Raw genomic sequence first — 19,494 nt, 5'->3', positions numbered from 1 at the left:
GATGCTGCTGATCAGGGTGGACAGACAGTGGGTTCCAGAGTGAGGGTTTTCAGCAGGAGAGGAACACATTGGACAGGGGATGCGGTGAGGAAGCAGCAGTGGGACAGGCTGGTGACAGAGACAGGAGAGCCCCTGCCGCAGGGGTTCGGGGCCAGCGCACAGGGCCGGAGCTCCAGCAGGAGCGTGAGGAGGAAGGACCGGAGTGCTTCAGAGGAAAGAAGGATCCCTTCCTGCCCCCAGCATGTGTGTCCCTGCTCCGTGGTGAACTTGAACTCTGTGATCCCTGAGGCTGCCTCCACACTCCGATGCTCTGAGAGCCCGCTTCAGGCCTCTGCCCACATTGGCTGCTTGGGGCCGTCTTCAGGCAGCCTGGCCCTTGAGAAACGCCTGCCTCCTTCATAAGGACCTGAGTTTCCTAGAGCTGCTGCCTGGAGCCCGCACTTGACTCCTTCCTGCACATGGCACTTTGTGTGTTCACCCCCAAAGCGAAAGCTCCTAGATTCCGGCTGGGGGAGTGCAGCTGTGGCCCAGCGATGGCTTCTGTGGCCCGAGGTGCCTCTAGCAGGGACAGGGGCTGGTGCAGAGTCGTCCTCCTCCAGGCACACTCGTGCCAAGAACAGCCAATACGGTGCTGGGCACCCCTCGAATGGGACGAGTGTTCTCCGACCCACCGGATCCAAACCTTAGGATCCAACTAAGTTGAAACTTGTGTTTTGGAATTTTTTTCTTTTTTGGCAGACACCTGAATTATTTATTTTTTATTTATTTATTTTTTTTCAAATTTTTTTTTTTAACGTTTATTTATTTTTGAGACAGAGAGAGACAGAGCATGAACAGGGGAGAGGCAGAGAGAGAGGGAGACACAGAATCGGAAACAGGCTCCAGGCTCTGAGCCATCTGCCCGGAGCCTGACGCGGGGCTCGAACTCACGGACCGCGAGATCGTGACCTGAGCCAAAGTCGGACACTTAACCGACTGAGCCACCCAGGCGCCCCGACACCTGAATCATTTAAAAGTAAACTTCAAGAAACTTGTCAAAACTATTAGTAGTCCATAGAAAATTCCTGTGGTCTCAGCTAAAAAACTGTACCTCCCCAGGAATCAGACATCCTTGCTTCTGTTTTCTTTTTTTTTTATTAAAAAAATTTTTTTTTACATTTATTTATTTTTGAGAGAGAGACAGAGCATGAGCATGGGAGGGGCCGAGAGATGAGGAGACACAGAATCCAAAGCAGGCTCCAGGCTCTGAGCTGTCAGCACAGAGCCCGACGCAGGGCTCGAACTCACAAACCGAGAGATCATGACCTGAGCCAAAGTCGGACGCTTAACCGACTGAGCCACCCAGGAGCCTCAACTTCTGTTTTCTGTATAGCTTGGTAGTAAATTACATGGGGAGGGGCTTCCAGTCGTGGGAAGTGGTAGGAAAGGCCGGAAGGGACCTGACCACCTGTAAGGGGGCTGCAGAAGCCCCCATTCTTTTCCCAAGGAATCATAGGCCCTCCTTCCAGGGAAAAGAAGACACAGGGGGGCCAGCCTGGGTTAGATCTCAGTAGATGGCTGATCTCCAGAGATGCCAGACTTTGTCCTCACGGGAGGAATGGAAAATTCGAACTCCAACACAGCAAGAGTGTGTGGCTTTCTTTGGGTTACTAGATCCAAGTGGATAGTTACTTTGACTTTTGTCTTAGTTGAGAGGGAGGGCTGGCTGTGTCCATGCTAGACAGAGGTTGAGGTTGCCTAGGAGACGTTGGAGCAGGGGGAAGAGCCACTGTGTTCACATGTACCTGTGAAACCAGAGGGCGTCGCAGAGCCCTTCTGTTCTCCTGGGGTGCAGGGCGGGGGGGAAGCCCACCTTTATTAGACTGAGGCATTTTTATCCATCAGCTGTTGGCGGCTCTCTGGTCTGCTCTCCCACGCCTCTTCCATTGTTACGATCAAAAGTCGAGGATGTCGTGGAATGTGGTACTATTTGACATCTGTTAAAGTCCTTCCCAACTTTATTCTGGGAGAATTTTACTCTTTTTTTTTTTTTTTTTTTTTTTTTATTATTTATGTTTTATTTATCTTTGAGAGAGAGACAGAGTTACACGTAGGGAAGGGGAAGAGAGAAAAGGAGACAAAATCCAAAGCAGGCTCCAGGCTCTGAGCTGTCAGCACAGAGCCCGACCCGGGGCTCAAACTCAGGGACCATGAGATCACGACCTGAGCCAAAGTCGGACGCTCAACCAAGTGAGCCACCCAGGTGTCCCAGGAGTATTTTATTCTTAAAGTCTTGCCTTATGGGATAGATCTTTCCGGAACTGCGTACTCAAGCTTTCTCAAGATATGGCTTTGGTGATAGCTGCTGTTATTTCAAAATGTCTCAGAAGGGTTAAGCGTCTGACTTCGGCTCAGGTCATGATCTCATGGTTTGTGAGTTCGAGCCCTGCGTCTGGCTCTGTGCTGACGGCTCAGAGCCTGGAGCCTGCTTCGGATTCTGTGTCTCCTCCTCTCTGTGCCCCTCCCCCGCTTACACTCCGTCTCTGTCTCTCAAAAATGAATGAACCTTAAAAAAAAATTTTTTTAAATGCCTCTGAAAAGCTAATGACCACATATGGCTCCTGCAAAAATATTAAACGGTCACCTTGGAGGAGCGGAGTGTACTGTCGGTCCCGAGTGCCTTGCCGTGTGGGGTGGGTTGCTGAACTGTCCCCTAATAGAGGTGCTCTGACCGTGCTTCACCACTAAGTACTCCTTGTTCTTTCTCTCCTTCCCCATTTTCCAGAGGCTCAAGCAGTTCTCCTTACTGACATTTTAGTTTTCCTTCAAGAAAAAGACCAGAAATACGTCTTTGCATCATTGGTAAGCTGAATTGTTGGTGTCTTCTGTTTGTAATTGATGATGTTTGAAACAGCTGGAATAGGTATTGGGTCTGACCATGGATTACTGCTCTCCTGCCCCCTCAAAATGAATTTGCTCAGGACAGCTTCCTCTGAGGAATCTCTCAGATACCTTTGCAATTTTCTGTCTCCATGCCATCCCCCTCCCCCCCCGCCCCCAAAAAACCCCATTATTTTTCTGTTCCCTCACAGTCCCTTTTAGAGTCTTGGGCATTCTATCTAAAGAAATCTGTTGCTGGAGTATTTCTTGCACATTATGCCCTGTAAATCGTGCCAGTATGTATTGTTGCCAGACAGATTCACAGAGGAACCTAGAAGGGTTCATCCTGTAGACACCATGTCTGGATCCTGTAGACATACGAATTATTATCTCTTTTTTGGAAATCTTTTTCTGTTTGATAAAATGTAAATGATGAGATACTTCTCTTGATCTTAAATCTGCCACAGTTTGCTAAACCATACGCCCTTTTTCCCCAGTCTTGAGAAAAAACTGACGTACGTCCCTGGGGGAGGCATACAGAGTGATGGTTCCATTTACATACATTATTCAGTGCTCACCACAGTAAGCTCAGCTCCCATCATCTCCTAGGGATCTAGTATAAAGAGAAGAGGGAAATAAATGGGAACCTGTGTGATAAGAACCCCCGGCACCTTCTGTGTGTGCCATACAGCACTGTTAGCCGTAGCCCTCGGCCCTCGTGCCTGCTCCTCTCCTGACTGGTACCTTTTGACCAAAAGGTTGTACCTTTTGACCATCTCCCTGCCCCCCCACATCTGGTAGCCGCAGGTCCGGTCTCTTTTTCTAGGAGTTTGGTGTGGGCTTTTTAGGGTTTTTTTTCTTTTAGATTCCACATATACGTGAGATCGTACATCTGGTCTTGCCTTAGATCAGAGTTGTTCTTGAGAGTTAGACTGTCGCCTGCCTCTGTCATGTCGGCCGTCTCCCCTTTCTCCAGGACCAGAAGTCAACAGTGATCTCTTTAAAGAAGCTGATTGTGAGAGAGGTAGCGCACGAGGAGAAAGGTCTGTTCCTGATCAGCATGGGCATGAGGGACCCCGAGATGGTGGAAGTGCACGCCGGCTCCAAAGAGGAGCGGAACAGCTGGATTCAGATCATCCAGGACACGATCAACACCCTGTAAGCAAAACACCGGGGCGCCCGGCCCGGCCCCCTCTGACCTCATCCCCCCCCAGGGAGCGACTGGGGTCACTGACCTCGTGCGGGTCTTTGATCCGTTTTGTGCTGTGTTGGTGTCAGGAACAGAGATGAAGACGAGGGAATTCCAAGCGAGAGCGAGGAAGAAAAGCGGGCGCTGGACAGCAGAGCGCGGGAATTAAAAGGTGAGGCTGTTGGCAGCGTCTGGGGCCGTGCGCGTGCCATGTGTGCAGGTGCGGAGGCTGCCGTCCCAGCATGCACTTCAAAACAGGAAGTGAATGGCTTTTGACAGAGGAGCAGCCAGATTGGAACCGACCAGCGTGCCGGTACAATGGCCGTCAGAAGGGGTCCGACACCAGGTCAAGGGGACATCCTCTTTTCTCACTGGCCGTGTTCTTGGAACCCAGTTGGCCTTCTTTGTACTTTGTCGCAGAAGAATTTGCCAAAATTCACGGTCACGTCTAAGATTAAAACAGAGAGAGAGGTACTGGAGGAAAGGAGCTTTCCAGTTACTCTGTTTTTATCAGTTACTCCTGCCACTGTGATGTGTGTTCACAATGAGTTATGAGGTGGTTTTGGGAGACGTGTGCTCACTGATGATGTTCGACTTCTACTTCTGTTTCGTGTAGTCTTGTCGACATCCTTATATGCTCATCCCCATTGTGCAGATGAGAAAGCTGAGGCCCATGAAGGCCAAGCAGTCCAGGGTCACATATGTGCTGCATGGCCGAGAAGTCTCCCCTACCTGTCAACAGCAGAGGCTCCCCTCTCTCTGCCAGTGCTTACTGAGTGTTGTGCTTTGGGTAGAAATAAGGCCGACTCAGGTAAATGTAAGCACCCGAGGAGTCCAGCTAGTCCTTTAAGCTGGACAAAGCGATAACATTGTGTTTTGGGGAGGGGGGAAAATGGCAGATTTAGGCTGAAGCCAGAGTTGCACCTGATTTATCAGCCCATGATGAGCACGGCGGGGATGAAAACTTCCTTCTCTAGATGTGTTTGAAGCACTCAGCCAGGTATACTGTTAGGTGCTAGCGAGTGGGATGTGCAAAGGTTCCTGGAGCAGCCCCTGCTGTCAGGAAACCCACGTTAGCAGGGAAGACGGGCACAAATGATGGACTGGACCGCAGGCACATACAGATGCAGGACCTAATCCTGCCTGTGGGGACTCACAGAGCAGCTTGACACGTGAGCTGACTCTCAAAGCAGTTCCTGCACCAGACGACAGGCACGGTTAGGTGAAGAGGAAAGAGGACTGAGGGTTGGTGAGGAGTGGCAGGTTGGTGTGCCGGGGGGTCGGGGCCAAGAGATGGGGATGAAGCTGGAAAGGTGCCAAGGCTTGAGCAGCAACAAGGAAATGATAGATTTGTGTAGCAAAATTTCAGCCTGAATTGCCTTCTTTGGCATTGAAGCCAGTGGGAGATCTGCTGGAGGGAGTGGGGGAGCCCCCAGGAGTGGAAGGCCCGTCGAGGAGACTCCTGCGGAGAAGGGTGCGTGTGGGACGGCACCCACTGGCCAAGCTGAAGGATGGAGGGAGGAGGAGGGACGGCAAGAATGGAGAAAAGAGCTTTCTGACAAGGACTAGGCATCTAAGTGAGGAGAGCCACAGGCCAGTGGGACTCAGTGGTCTGGTGCTCATCAGTGGGCAGGATTTGGGGTCCTTTGCGTGAGTTACCAGCACGTGGGAGATCATTGAAGCTATGGCAGTGAAGATCCCCAGAAGGAGGTGTGTGAGGTGTAGGATGGAGCCCAGACGGAGCCTGGTCTTCCACTGCCGGTGGCAGGAGGAGAACCAGTGAGGTCCTCAAAGTGAGGGAGGGAGACCGTTCAACGGGGGAAACGTGAAACCAGGCCTCGTTGGGTCAGTAATGGTTGCCTTGGAAAGAGCAGATGCAGACAGGAGTGGGTTGAGAAATACACAGGAGGCAGGAGTGTTTCCAACAAAGTTCATGCTTGTTATGTCAGAAGATCTGATCTTGCCTGGAAAGACCCAGGATAGAAATTGCCTTCATGAAGGAAAGGGGGGTTGGGGGTGGACCTGTGTTCTCTGTTGTCCCAGTGATGACCACGAGGTGGCGCCCATGTCTTGGTCGTCTCTTCCTAAACCCCAGTCAAGTGACCAGACCTTTTCTCCATTGTCCCCTGCAGAACAACTTCAGCAGAAGGACCAGCAGATCCTTCTTCTACTGGAAGAGAAGGAGATGATCTTTCGGGACATGACTGAGTGCAGCACTCCCTTGCCTGAGGAGTGCTCCCCGACTCACAGCTCTAGAGTCCTCTTCCGCTCCAACACAGAAGAGGCACTCAAAGGAGGACCTTTAATGAAAAGTGCAATAAATGAGGGTAATCACCCCTCCTGATCCCTTCCCAAAGTGGTTAATGCTCTGACATTATCTGCCAGCTTTTACTGTTTTATTGTAAAATAAAGCACAAATACAGAAAACAACCCAAAACAAATAATTTTGTTTAGTAAATTACTATCAGAAGAACATCCTTGTAACGGCTACCCAGGCCCGTGGCCCATGGTTTTCTGGCCACAGGCGTATTCATAGACACGATAGTCTTGCGTGTGGTTTTTGTTAGGCTTTTCCAGAGTCCTGTTTTCCAATCCTCCCTCCATCCCTTTCTTTCTTTCCCACACACTTTTCCTTTGAAGAACCTGAGCTCTTTGACTTGTAGCATCTCTCACGGTCTGGCTGTTACTCAGGCAGGGCGTCTGCTCCTCTGTCCTAGTTGCTTCACACCCACGGCTACATTAAGAGGCTTAGTTCCTCGGCCGTGATCCCTTCGGTGAGCCACGTTCTCCTAGTGCCGTGCTCTTGTATCAGAGGCAAGAATAGCTCCTCGTCTCCTTCTCTGTAACATAGAGGAAAAGGAAGATAAAAGGATAAATACTTGATTTTTTTCCCCCTTTATCTACTAATTTTCAGGATAGTGAGTTGATCTGTGGTCACCCTCTAAAGGTGACCGCAACTTTTTAGATCTTACTGTAGACTCATGAATTTAAACCTGTTTGATGGGGTTCCAGTCGGTATAACACTTATCCTTATGACAAGTTCCAAGTGTCCTCTCTCTGCCAACCAGCACCTCTTGGTTTGGCTTCAGAGTCGTTTTGCCACGGCCCCAGTACTTTCTGAGAGCTGCCTGGCTGTTTGGCATACTAAGATGTTGTAGGCTCATCTTGTTTTCTGCCCAGGCCTAGAGTCACGTCTCTAAGAAGCTCATGTTTCTGGTAGCAAGAAATGATAGCTTAAGACCACAGTCTGGGCAGTAGGGACGGTCATTGCTGCTGAGGTTCTTTGTCATGTGGCTTGTCATCCTGGATGGCTGAATCTCATCCTTCAGTAGGTGTCTCCGGAAAGGCTCGCGAGGACAGTACCCTGTGTGCTTCCACACTGTTGATAATTTGTGCCAGTGAGAGCTTGAAAGTCTGCTCCTCTGCTGGGATAGAAAATCCTGGGTTCATGTCTCCTCCCCTTGGGTATCTCAGTTGTTCTTAAATAATGTTACTCCTTTTTTTCTGACTTAGCGCGTTGCCACCGGAGTGTGATCAGAATTCGATTCTTCCCATAGAAGTCATGTGCCATCTGCCAAGTGCCCAAAGAACTACCTATTCGAAATCCAAGTAATGTTACTAGCACAGGCCTTAGTGTTGGGGTTTTTCTGGGTTGATGTCCCCAGGTTCTCAGGGTTCTAATTTGGTGTGGCTTCAGAGTTTGCAGATTTCAGGAAAGTATTCTTAAAGGATAGTTTGTAGCATCTTCCCTATGCCGGTGCTTTGATTTTCTCCTTCAAGAACGTGGGTCACCCACATGCTGGGCTGTCTCCGCCTGTCCTCAGTACTTGTCACTTTCTCTTCACGCTTTTTCTCTCCCATCTTTTTAAAGTTCCAGTATCCTGCCCCCTTCTGGTAAGTTGTTTTCTGTTGGGTCTGTTTGCTCCTATCTTGTACTTCCTGTTTCTAAAATGATTGTTTCTCTTTGTTCCCACTTGTTTGAGTCTGTGTTTCCCGATTCCTGCCTGGGTTCCTCCCTGCCTGTGTCCTCTCCTCACTGTAAGTAGCTTGTCCACTTTATGAACGTGGCTTTCTGATATGCCATTACCACCCGCAGGGAAGTTACGCCCCGCGTTCCTTCTCTAGCTCTCTCTCCTTAGCTTTGTGTGAGATTTGACTTTGAGGTTTCCCGGTTGCGCATTTTTACGTGAAATAAGTTTCTTAATTTTTTATGTTCAGATACCTGTTCTCATTTCGTGGGACTCTTTGTTTCTGTGTGGTTTTTTAAAAAAATATGATGGCTTATCTTACAAGATTCCCTGCCTCTGTTTCCCTCCTCCCCCTACTCCTCTGTTGCTCCCCTCCTGCTGAAATTTTATTCCACCGGAAGCACTTTCTCCTTTCCGTGGGACACTGGCTCTAGAAAAGAGGCCTCGCTAGTCACAGACTCGAGAATCTGGATACATCTCTGCTCTGGTCCCTTGAGCTCACTGTGGCAGCAGGCACAACCCTGCCAGTTTTAGCTGCTCTCAAATTGGCCCATCTTACTTCCCAGGGAATTCTTTTTGGTTAATTTGGCACAGACTCTAGAAGGCCACACTCCTTCCAGTAAATTCCTCTGTCTTCCCTGTGCCCTTTCAAGTTTCTTAGGCCTCATATAAATAAGGCTAAAGGTTTAATCTCAGAATTCCCAGTAGAATCCAGCTAAGACACGCATTCTGAGCAAAGGGGGTCACCTAGTCACTCTCTGGAATTTTCTGATCATGCTCTCCCTGTACATCTTGTGTACTACCTGGAGATGTTCTTTTTTTCATTGGAAGGTGAAATGTCGCTTTTGCATGTTTCCTTTTTTCCAGTGGAGATCCTTCAGGGTTTGGTGAGTGGAAGCCTGGGAGGCACACTGGGGCAGGCTGTCAGTAGCCCTGTTGAGCAGGAAGGTACGGTTGGCCCTGTTTCCTTGCCCCGGAGAGCAGAGACCTTTGGAGGATTCGACAGCCATCAGATGAATGCTTCGAAAGGTACATGATTTAGGGGCCTTTGGCTGGCTCGGTCGGGAGAGCATGTGACTCTTTCGGGATCATGAGTTCAAGCCCCACATTGGGCCTAGAGCTTACTTTAAGAAAAGGGAAAAAAAAAAAAAAAAAAAGGTAAATGATGTATGTTCTGGTAGCTTCAGCTCCTTGGTCCCTTTCAGCCAATAGATGTTCTAGTGAAATCCCATCGAACAGCTAGCTGCCAAAACACAGTTTCTTTCAGTGTCACGCTTATTTTGAGTAATAAAAAATAATTTCCTGGGATCTCAGCTAAGGTGTGGCCAAAGGACCAATAATACTTGTTTTTCTTTTCTGCTTCTAATTCTTCTGCCTCAGTAAACTTATTAATAATCACTTAGTTGCCACCATTTGGCATTAATAAGATGCTGAAATAGTATATCTCTAAGCTATGTATATTGTGTTCTTTTCTTTCCTAATCTGTTTCACAACTTAAAAAAAAAAAAAAAACGTGTTTGCTTTAGGAGGCGAGAAGGAAGAGGGAGAGGATGGCCAAGATCTTAGAAGAACAGAGTCGGACAGTGGTCTGAAAAAGGTATTTTTTGAAATCTGCCATCTAAGACCTCCTTAGCACCTGTCCTAATTCATAATCTTGGCAGCTAGTCCGTGTCGATCTTGTCTTGGATGCTGACTTGCTGTTACTTCTACTGTAAGAGGAAAGCACGTTTTTCAAGAGACCATACAGTTCAGAGTCCCCTGTTACTGGCCGTACGGCCTTTCTGGCTCAGAACCGTATTTATGCTCCTGGCCCCCGCACCTCTGGCCTGGCGCTCAGAGGTTTGCGTAAGTGCCACACACCACCCTGAGCTCTTTACGGGGCCCCAAATCTGCATTGCCCTGCAGTGAGAGGCTGTGGGGCAAAAGAATGAAAAAGGGAAGCCAGAGCAGAATTGAGACGCACATTGAATATTATTTTTGCCTCAGGATCTTTTTTTTTTTTTTTTTTTTTTTTTTTTGGTGTAATGTGTGTTTTTTGTTTTATAGGGTGGAAATGCTAACCTGGTATTTATGCTTAAAAGAAACAGTGAGGTAAGGGCATCACAAGCTCCGTGTAAGAATAGGGTTTTGTTACAATTGCTAGGCTGGGAATGCTCGTCTCTGATGTGCCGTGGTGAACAAGCTGACTCTGGGCTACGATCTGTGCACTTAACCAGCGCGGCCGCCGCCTCCCTCCCTCTCCTCCGCCTTTCCTGGGCCCCAGGGCACCATCCTGGAATTTCACCAGACTGTTGCCTCCCAGCACGGCCTCTGTCTGTGTCTCTGTCCTGGAGAAGCCAGCCTCTTGCTTTCTGTGAACATGGGCTGTGAGGCCTCCTTTCCTGTCACACAGGCCTGGCACCAAAAGCCACAAGTGTGGAACATGGCGGGTCAACTTGGACTGATTTCCCGTCCTGCAAAGACTCGGGTTGACTTTCCTTCTTTGAGTTTTACTCTTCACTGGCTGTGCGTCCCTCTGAAAGCAGCTGTGGCTTGCCTCTCGTTGGAGGGCAGCCTCTGACATGAGTTTTCCTCACCTTCCTCAGCTGAGTTCCGCTGACCTGGCCGCAGAATTGCACCTGTTCCACTCATGTCCCCTCCTCTCCTTGCTCCTCAGCAAATGCTGTTCCCCGCTGGCCACCCGTGCGTGGCTCTGAGTGTGTGCTGCGTGTGTAAGCAGACCGGAGTGTCCGTGACAGTGGCTTTGTGGGCTGTCCCTCTCAGGAGGCTCTTCGTGTTTCTTCTTGCTTTTAATGTAGGATCTTTAGTCCCTGAGGAGCTTTTTCTAAAATTTTAAATTAAAGGAATCTTTCCCCTTTTTTCCCCTAAAACACAGAAGGATGTTTTCAGTTTGTTGGTCTAAACACTGCAGTATCTGAAGGAACTCCCCTCAGAGCGTCCTTCTTAAATGAAATAAGCTTCCTCTCATGCAGACTGTTGCTCTCTGTCATCTGCTGCTTGAGCAAAATTAGCTCTTTTTTATTCGGTGACTTCTTCCCTGTACTTCATGACAAGGGTCAGGGAAGGAAGGCATTCCAGTATGGATTACACCCTGCAGATGCCCCAGCCAGAGTCTGCTGTCTTTGGTGACCTCTGTTTATTAAGAATAAAGTGAGGGGCACGTGTGTGGCTCAGTCAGTTGAGCGTTTGACTCTTGATTTCAGCTCAGGTCATGATCTCCTGCTTTGTGGGATCGAGCCCCATGTTGGGCTTCTGTGCTGACAGTGCGGAGCCTGTTTGAGATTCTCTCTGCCCCTCCCACATGCACACACACTCTCCCTCTCTCTCTCAAAGAAACAAATATTTTTTTTTAAAAAGAATAAACTAAAAAGAGGTGTAAAAAGTGTTTTTAGAAGAGCTAAGCCTGATAATTAAGTTTTTTTTTGTATTTTGCTCTTTGTACAGTTGATCCTTGAACAATGTGGGTTTGAACTGCATGGGTCCACTTAACATGTGATGTTTTGAGGTTTTTTTCTTTTTGGGGGGGGGGGTTTCAATAAATACAGTGCCATACTGTAAATGTGTTTTCCTTATGATGTTTGTAGTAACACTCTTTTCTCTAGCTAACTTTACTGTAAGAATACAGTATATAACATACAGAATATGTGTTAATTGACTGTCATGTTATGGGTAAGACTTCAGGTCAACAGTAGACTGTTACTAATGGTAACTACTGAACTACTAGTTAAGTTTTGGGGGCATCAAAAGTTATATATACACGTGGATTTTCTACTGTTCGAGGGAATCAGCATCCCAACCCCTGCACTGTTCAAGGGTCAACTGTATTATAAAAGGAATATGTGGTGATAGTAGAAAGCTTGAAAAATGTCCAGTAATGGAAAAAAGGAAAAAAAAGTAAGAATCCCACCACTGAGAAGTAACTGCTGTTCAATGGTTTATATTTGTAGCCTTTTCTTCTACATAACGTGTATTTTTGTGTGGGTGTGAATACTATAAAAATTGTTTTGTATAATTGATATCAGTACCCCCCCCCCAGAAGCTTCATGCCCTTTTTTCCTCTCAACCCACTTTAGAAGGGTTTCCCCAGAGCACATGTGTACAGACGCGCTCTCTAACAGCTGCTTGTTGTTATGTTGTGGACCGTAGTTTAGTTAGTTCTTCCTGTACTTTTTTGCTTTGCAAACAACGCAGCAAGAACAGCCCTGTGCACACAGTGACTATTCCCTCCACACACTGCCCTGCGCTCTGGAAAGAAGTGTGTGTGGCATGCTCCCCTCCCTCCACGCAGGCTTGGTCTCACCAGCACCGGGAGGGGTTAGTTGTTAACTAAGGTTTTGTTGGCTTCATAAGTTTGAGTGGGATTTCTTTATTTTTCATCTATTCGATTTCAGGTGAGTCATTTTTAATTGGTTATATAATTGGCCGTTTGTATTGCTTTTGTATATTGCTGGTTTATGTTCCTTGCCTGTATTCTTATGAGGGTATTCATTTCTCATTGATCCATGAGAGCTTGCTTTTTTTTTTTTTTTTTTTTTTAATTTATCTATTTTGAGAGTGTGTGAGCAGGGAGCAGGGAGAGAGAGGGAGACAGATCCCGAGCAGGCTCCACACTGTCAGCACAGAGCCTGACTCAGAGCCACAAACCTTGAGATCATGAAACCAAGAGCCGGACACTTAACTGAGCCATGCAGGTGCCCAAGAACCTTTTTCAATTCAAGGATTTTTTTTTTTTCATTTGACTTTTCTGTTCTGTATGTTCCTACCTTTTTCTTTTCCATTTCACATGGTGACCGTTAAAAGTGCATCTATGGTTTCTTGTTTTGCTTCTTCAAAAAACCTTCTCTGTTTCATGGTCAGAAGACATTCTTCTATTTTCTTACAACTCCTTATGGTTCTTTTTTTACACTTAACATTTTCATCTGTTTGAATATTTTTTGTGTGAGCCAAGATCCCACTCAGTTTTTCCCCAAGACTTCTTGGCCACTTTTCTCAGAACAATTTGTTGAATATTCTTTCCTTTCCCATTGATTTAGAAACTCTACTTATATACTAAGTTCTCATGATTTGCTCTGGACTTTCTGTTTCGTTACCCTGTACGTGTGTCATTCTTGTACCAGTTTAGACCGGTGGCGTTTTATAATGCATTTAATGTGCGCTGATGTTCTTCCTGCCTACGGTTGTTTGTTTGCTGGTTCTTGTTCTGTATCTCTTAGGCACTTGTAGCTGCTGCTTCTTTCCAGTGCTTTCTGTCTGGAAACCTCCCATTCAGACTCAAGCACCTTGCCGTGTGTTGGGGGGTTATGTTGCCAGACGTCACGTGGTGCGCTGGGTCCTGAGACTGGGTCCCAAGGTGACGTGGCCATTGCTTCCTTTTCCAGCAGGTTGTCCAGAGTGTTGTTCACCTCCACGAACTCCTCAGCACGTTGCAGGTACGGGCCTTTCTCTTTTATCCCTTCACTTGTTCTGACACGAACCGTAAGGGTGTTGTTGGTGTGGGGTTTGGAGGTTGCTAGTGGGTAAGCGGGGCCCTCTGTCAAGACAAGACTGGCTCTCACGATGAGAAAGGTTTCAAAAGGCAGTGGCTGGAGTGTCCTCCACCTTCTAAGAGTTGATGATGGCAGACTGGAGGTGCTGTTAGCAGCCTTACTGCAAAGCACGTGGGGCACTGTCATGGTTCGGGGGTCTTCTGTCCAGAAAAGCTTTAGTATGATTGTAAGTTTCCATGTTCCATATCTCCGTGTGGTGTGTGGATAGGGCAGCCCTGCCCAAGTGAGGACCCCTTAGCACTTGCTGGGTATCATCTGTAAATTTTGCTCCCTTCCTTTTCTTTGAAGCTGTAACAGACCCAATTGCTCCTTGTCCCGCCTCCAAAATACAAGGCCCCACCCCAGGCCGTGTCAACAGCGAGCCACCCAGTTCTGCGAGGCTGGGTCTCCGCGCTGCCGACATTCCTGTGTGACAAGTGCCCAGGGTGGTGGTGGAGGGCTGTCGCCCCGACTGGGCGAGAACGAGGGGGCGTTGGCGTCCGGCCGCACCTCGCTCCTCCGTGTCCCCGCAGGGCGTGGTGCTGCAGCAGGACAGCTACATCGAGGACCAGAAGCTGCTGCTGGCCGAGCGCGCGCTCAGCCGCGGCTCGTCGCGCGCCAGCTCCCTGGTGGAGCAGGAGAAGCAGCGCAGCCTGGAGAAGCAGCGCCAGGACCTGGCCAACCTGCAGAGGCAGCAGGCGCAGCACCTGGACGAGAAGCGGCGGCGCGAGCGCGAGTGGGAGGCCCGCGAGCGGGCGCTGCAGGAGCGCGAGGCGCGGCTGGCGCAGCGCGAGCAGGACGTGCGGCAGGGCCGCCAGGACCTCGACCGTGACCGCGACGAGCTGCAGTTCAAGAAGGGCGCCTACCAGTGCGACCTGGAGAGGCTGCGCGCCGCCCAGAAGCAGCTGGAGAGGGAGCAGGAGCAGCTGCGCCGGGACGCCGAGCGACTTAGCCAGAGGCAGGCGGAGCACGACGCCTGTCAGGTGGGGGCGCTGCGGCGTCGGGGAAGGGCCCGGTCCCTCCTGTCCTGCGTGCAGGGTGGGGGCGCTGTGGGGCCCGGGAGGGGCCCTGTCTGGAGCGAGCTGAGCCCGGTGGGCGGGAGCTGAGCCCCGCGGGCAGGTGCGGGGGCGACCCGAGCGGGTGTCAGGGCCTTCAGCGGCTGTTCTGGAACACGGACCTGCCTGTCTGTCAACACTCCTGTTGCCATGCGTTTGATGGATGGATCTGGGACCGCCACAGGAAATTCGGGTGGCGTCTTCCAGAGGGCAGTTCAGCGTCCCACAGAGGCACTCAGATGTATGGTGGGGGCAGCCGGTGGCTCCGTGCTGCTCTTCAGGGCGGGGATGGACTCCACCCCCATCCCAGTACATCAAGGCTCCTAGCACAGGGGCGCACAAACCAGACCGTCTTTCTGTCGGCGTCTTTGGTTTGGCCTCTGAACCCCCACCCACCTGGCACCTGCCAGGCCCCCTGGGGACCCCTCAGCCCTAAGGTAATTCTCCACAGCCCTGTGTCAGTCTTCAGGGAAGCAGCTGTCCCCTTTCTTCAGGGAATGGGAGTTCCTTTCTGAGCTGCCTCCTCCCAAGACACTATGAATTCTTCCCGGTGCGGACATTAAGTACATGCACTAAAAATATTAATGGTATCAAGGGTGGTACCTTTAACACTGACCCAGGTACTATATTGGGGGGCGGGCGCTAGGAAGGAAGCCCTGAATCCTTTTACAGCGAGTGCCGGGGGTCCGAGGAAGTGGGTGCACACCGGGCTGACCCCCACAGTTGATCTCCGCCAGCACTTAGTGAGCGGGCCCCGGGTTAACACCTCTCATCTTGAACATGTGCAGGTGTCTCACCAACACACCAAGCTGCTGAGGATCCCATCCTTCTTCCCGAATCCTGAGGAGTCCCCTTTGCCGTCTGTACCTGCGATAGCCAAATCAGGGTCACTGGACTCAGAACTCTCAGTGTCCCCAAAAAGGAACAGCATCTCTCGGACACACAAAGATAAGGGGCCTTTTCACATACTGAGTTCCACCGGCCAGACAAACAAAGTAGCAGAGGGTCCGAGCCAGGCCCCCGTGCCTGCCTCCGCCTCCACCCGCCTGTTCGGGTTAGCCAAGCCAAAGGAGAAGAAGGAGAAGAAAAAGAAGAATAAAGGAAGCCGCTCTCAGTCTGGTGGTGAGTCGTATGCACCAGCTCTCCCTGCGCCCATGGTGTCCCCGGATCCTGCAGGGCAGGTGGATTTTGGTAGCGTGGGAAGGGTTTAAAAGGTGCCGTTCAGGTGTGTAAAAGCTGAACTGCCACCTCCCAAGCCCACCTGCTCTTATCTGCACAGGACGCTGGGGCACGAACTCTCGGGCATCTAGGAACCCACTGTGTGCACGCGTGTGCAAAGGAGAGAGCATGGGTGTCGTTTTGGGGGCATCTGTTCCCCAGCTGAGGGACTGAAACTCACTTATGTGAAGATGAAAGTCTTCCCTGCTTCTCTCGGTCTAAGTCTAGTCATCTATACAATAACTAGCACTTGGTGAGCTTTTCCCGAGATCTGATTTAATCCTCCAAGTGGCTGTGTGTGTGAAGTAGGTGATGCCAGCTGGAGAGAAACTAGGGGATGGAAGCTCAGAGAGACCACTGATGTCCCTGCCGGCTCGGAGCTTGGGATTAAATCCCCCTAAATGAGGCTCCCTGTTTGCACATCCCTTTCCCCTAAACCCCCCTCTGTTCCTTCTTGTTAGGATCACTCCCTCCCACCTATGTGGGAGGTCAGAGAAAAGTTTCTGTCTCCAGGCCTGTTTGTGAACAGATCTGACGCTTTGCCAGGTTAAAGGGAGCAGTAGGCGGTGAAGGGTGTCAGAGGACCTCATGCCCGGAACTGGTCAAGGAGACCCTGCGAGTGGGGTCAGGCGCCCACCAGGCCATCATCTGGGTGGAAACTTGGGCTGGGGAGGAAGAAAAGGGAGTATAATGAAAAGGCCAAGTTTTTCTGAAGTTTCACCTTGTGTCCCCTTCCCAGATGGCCCCACATCAGAAGTGCCCACGGAGGGTGAAGAGATCTTCTGCTGACCCTGCCCTCTGTCCCGGCCCATGGCTGCCAGCTCCCCACTGTCCTACCGTTCCTGGGTGTGCTCTCCTACCGTGGACGCCCATGCCAGGAGACCAGGGCCCTGGACCAGGAACAGATGGTCTCGAATGTCAGGGTGGGGTGGGAGGCCCGGGGCTGGTGGCATTGGTGGCAGCCAACGGCTCCACTGAGGATGTTTCAGTGGTCCGGGCACTGGTTTGGGGCATGTCAGGAACTCCTAAAGGCCGAAAGAGGTTTCCAAATAAGGTCTGAAGTTATCCCTGCCTTTTATTTGGGGGACACAGCAGTCCGACAAGCAGATAGTGGGACTTTGTCCGTGTGCGTACCGGTACCCGTCTGCATGGACACGTAGGGTCTGCCGGAAGCGGGCACCCTCCGTGGCAGGTGCCGGCTCAGCTCGGCATAGAAAGTGCTGCCCGGCCTGCTCAGGTAGCGTGTGGGCGCTTGGGGCTCCCCCGGTCCTCTGCGGCAGTTTTCCCAGAACCTTACCCCGTGCACGCCTCACCCCTTTTTGCATGTATTTCTCATTTCATTTTGGAAGGAAGGGCAAACGTTTGTGAAAACCAGTGAGAGAAGGTGTGATGTGTTCAAAAAGCATATATATGTACGTGATCTGCACCATCCTGATTTGGGGATTTCAGCTATTTAAAAAAAAAAAAAAATCTAATTTCAACATCCAATCCAAAGAAATCCTATTCTGGCTTCCTGTTTTTCCTGCATTGTGACACTTTTTGGTTGTCACTGACCCACAGCCTCCTGGCACCCTCCCAAGGGAAGAGCTACAGCTCCGGCAGCGAGGTTGTCCCCACCCCTGTTACCAGGACAACCAGCTGAGTAGGTTCAGATGAAGGAGTTCAGCCCGTGTGCAGTAATTTCCACCAGTGTAGACCGAGGGAAGCACTGGCCCAGGTGTGGCTCAGAAACGTTTTCATTCTGTCTTGGGGGCCTCAGCAGAATTTGATCTCTTAAAACCTTTTTCCAGTCTGAAGGTCTGTTGGTTGTTGTAGGTCACCCCTTGAAGGTGCCACGAATGTTGCCTGGTCTTTTTCTTTTCCCCACTGTGGGTGATCCGTGTCTGCTCGAGGCTCGTCACCAGCTGATTGGAGCAGGACAGTTCGTGGAGTCCCCTCTGAGGCCCGTGTGCCTGCTGGATTCACTGCTTCCCTGCAGGGGGACAGCCTAGAAAAGTCTGTGCTTTCAGTGCGCCCTTTGATTCCTGCTTAGTGCCCCTCAGGAGCATGGGTCTTAGAACATAGTTGGAAAAACAAAATCTGTAACTTGGTGCTTGTTGATGAATTGCAAGCTGGCCTTGCAGATGGAGATATTTATCTTTCAGTTTATTTGAAAGAGGTCTGCTTTAAAATTTTTAGCTTAGATTTGTTTATTTATTTGTGTGTGTGTGTGTGTGTTAAGGGTAAACATACCGGCCCAACGGTTTCAGCTCTCCGATCCACGAGGAACTTGATGAGCCAGCAGTGCGGCTCACTCCTCAGTGTCTGTCCAAGTGCCTTGAGGGCCCAAAAGAAAATTAAGGGTTGGGGCAGGGGTCCGTGTCCTTCCCTCCTACCCCACCTCCCTTCTTTGATCTAGGGTTGTCTTCCTTGCTTGAGAGTCGAGAAATGCCACCTGTGGGTTACATTTGCCTCTTTCTGTCCTGGAGATCTAGCCTTCAGAAACAGACTCTCAGAACCAAACCAACTAATCTTTTGAACTACGATGTACCCCCCCCCCCCCAAGACCCTAAGGTAGAGGACTTCCTTGCACCAGCCCATACAGCTCTGAGCTACAGCCCTGCCTGCCACGGTTCTCCTCCGGTCCACATGGAGCCCGGCTGTCTGTCCTCGTCCCCAACTCAGGTTCCCCTCTGGGGCTCCACGTCCCCCCCCCTCCCCAGAAGCACTCTGCTGGGGGCAATGGCCCCGGCAGATGAAGCCTGCATTCCTGCTCTGTGTCCACATAGGCCAGGCCTCCCCATGTACTCTCCACAGAGTCACCATGGACACTGGGTTTGTGTCCATTGCTGCCCAGCTCAATGGCGATTTGAAGGTGCCTTTTACTCCCAATCTGCTCGAAGGTTTAAGTTGTTTTGGTTGTTTTGGCTGGTGTTTTTTCCAGACAGATTTCACCTGCCCCCATACCCCAGGAACTCCACTCGGTTGCATTGTGGTTGGACCAGTGTGGAATCAGAATTGGAAAGTAGCTTCCTGCGTCCACCTGGCCTGCCCTCTCGCACAATGTGGTCTGCAGCACAGAGAGAACTGCTTCCTAAGACCTGTGCTCTGACGTGCCTTTCTCCTCTTTCCCCCATGAAACTGAACTCCGGGGGATGTTGTTGTGCTTGCAGAACTGCCTGGATTGTTGCTGCTTGTGCTTGTGACCTGGAGAGCCGCTCTGGGGCCCGAGTCGTGAGCCCTCGTTTCCTGTGAGAAGGGGTTGTCTGCCAGGGTGGCTCCGACCCGGTGTTCCATTGTGTCCCCCTGGTAGGGTACCACACTTGTCCACCAGGCTCAAGAAAGCAGATGCCTGACGTTGCGTTTAAGTCTGGGGGGACAGATAGAGACAACCTTCCAGAGTCTAGTGAATTTCCTGGAAGGAGGCTGCATCCTTCTCAAAACTTCTATCATCTCAGAAGCTGTCATCCCAGGTGGGTGACATGTGCACTTTAACCGCTCTCATCTGTCGGCTTCATTTATGAGACAATCGGCTATGTTCGTGGAGGGGGGGTAAAAACCTGCAGTTTGCCATAATTCAGCCTTTGCCAACATTCCACTGTCTACCCCCACGAGAGCTGTCTGTGGGGCAGAAGTCCTTATCAAGTTTGGGGGGGTTGTTTTGTTTTTTGAAAAGGTACGAATCCTACCTTTTTCCCTCT

The 19,494-nt window shown here is 50.3% G+C and overlaps 1 protein-coding gene across 16 annotated transcripts in view; it reads left to right on the top strand.

Moving 5' to 3' along the window:
• AKAP13 (A-kinase anchoring protein 13) overlaps nt 1–18,366 on the top strand; it is a 335,196-nt gene extending 316,830 nt beyond the window's left edge. For 14 of the 16 annotated variants that reach the window (XM_058736667.1, XM_058736669.1, XM_058736666.1 and 11 more), the window contains 11 exons: nt 2,765–2,841; nt 3,836–4,017; nt 4,138–4,220; nt 6,181–6,375; nt 8,884–9,045; nt 9,543–9,613; nt 10,063–10,107; nt 13,395–13,445; nt 14,075–14,524; nt 15,385–15,718; nt 16,554–18,366. In XM_058736667.1, the coding sequence (XP_058592650.1) occupies nt 2,765–2,841; nt 3,836–4,017; nt 4,138–4,220; nt 6,181–6,375; nt 8,884–9,045; nt 9,543–9,613; nt 10,063–10,107; nt 13,395–13,445; nt 14,075–14,524; nt 15,385–15,718; nt 16,554–16,603 (1,700 nt within the window). In that variant the 3' untranslated portion in view covers nt 16,604–18,366. The remainder of the gene's footprint in view (nt 1–2,764; nt 2,842–3,835; nt 4,018–4,137; nt 4,221–6,180; nt 6,376–8,883; nt 9,046–9,542; nt 9,614–10,062; nt 10,108–13,394; nt 13,446–14,074; nt 14,525–15,384; nt 15,719–16,553) is intronic. The other 2 variants (XM_058736663.1, XM_058736665.1) reach the window with 2 other exon arrangements.
• The last annotated feature ends 1,128 nt before the right edge of the window (nt 18,367–19,494 follow it).

This window comes from Neofelis nebulosa, chromosome 7, assembly GCF_028018385.1.
Source record: "Neofelis nebulosa isolate mNeoNeb1 chromosome 7, mNeoNeb1.pri, whole genome shotgun sequence".
NCBI classification, from domain to species: domain Eukaryota; kingdom Metazoa; phylum Chordata; class Mammalia; order Carnivora; family Felidae; genus Neofelis; species Neofelis nebulosa.
This window is presented reverse-complemented; position numbering and strand designations above follow the sequence as displayed.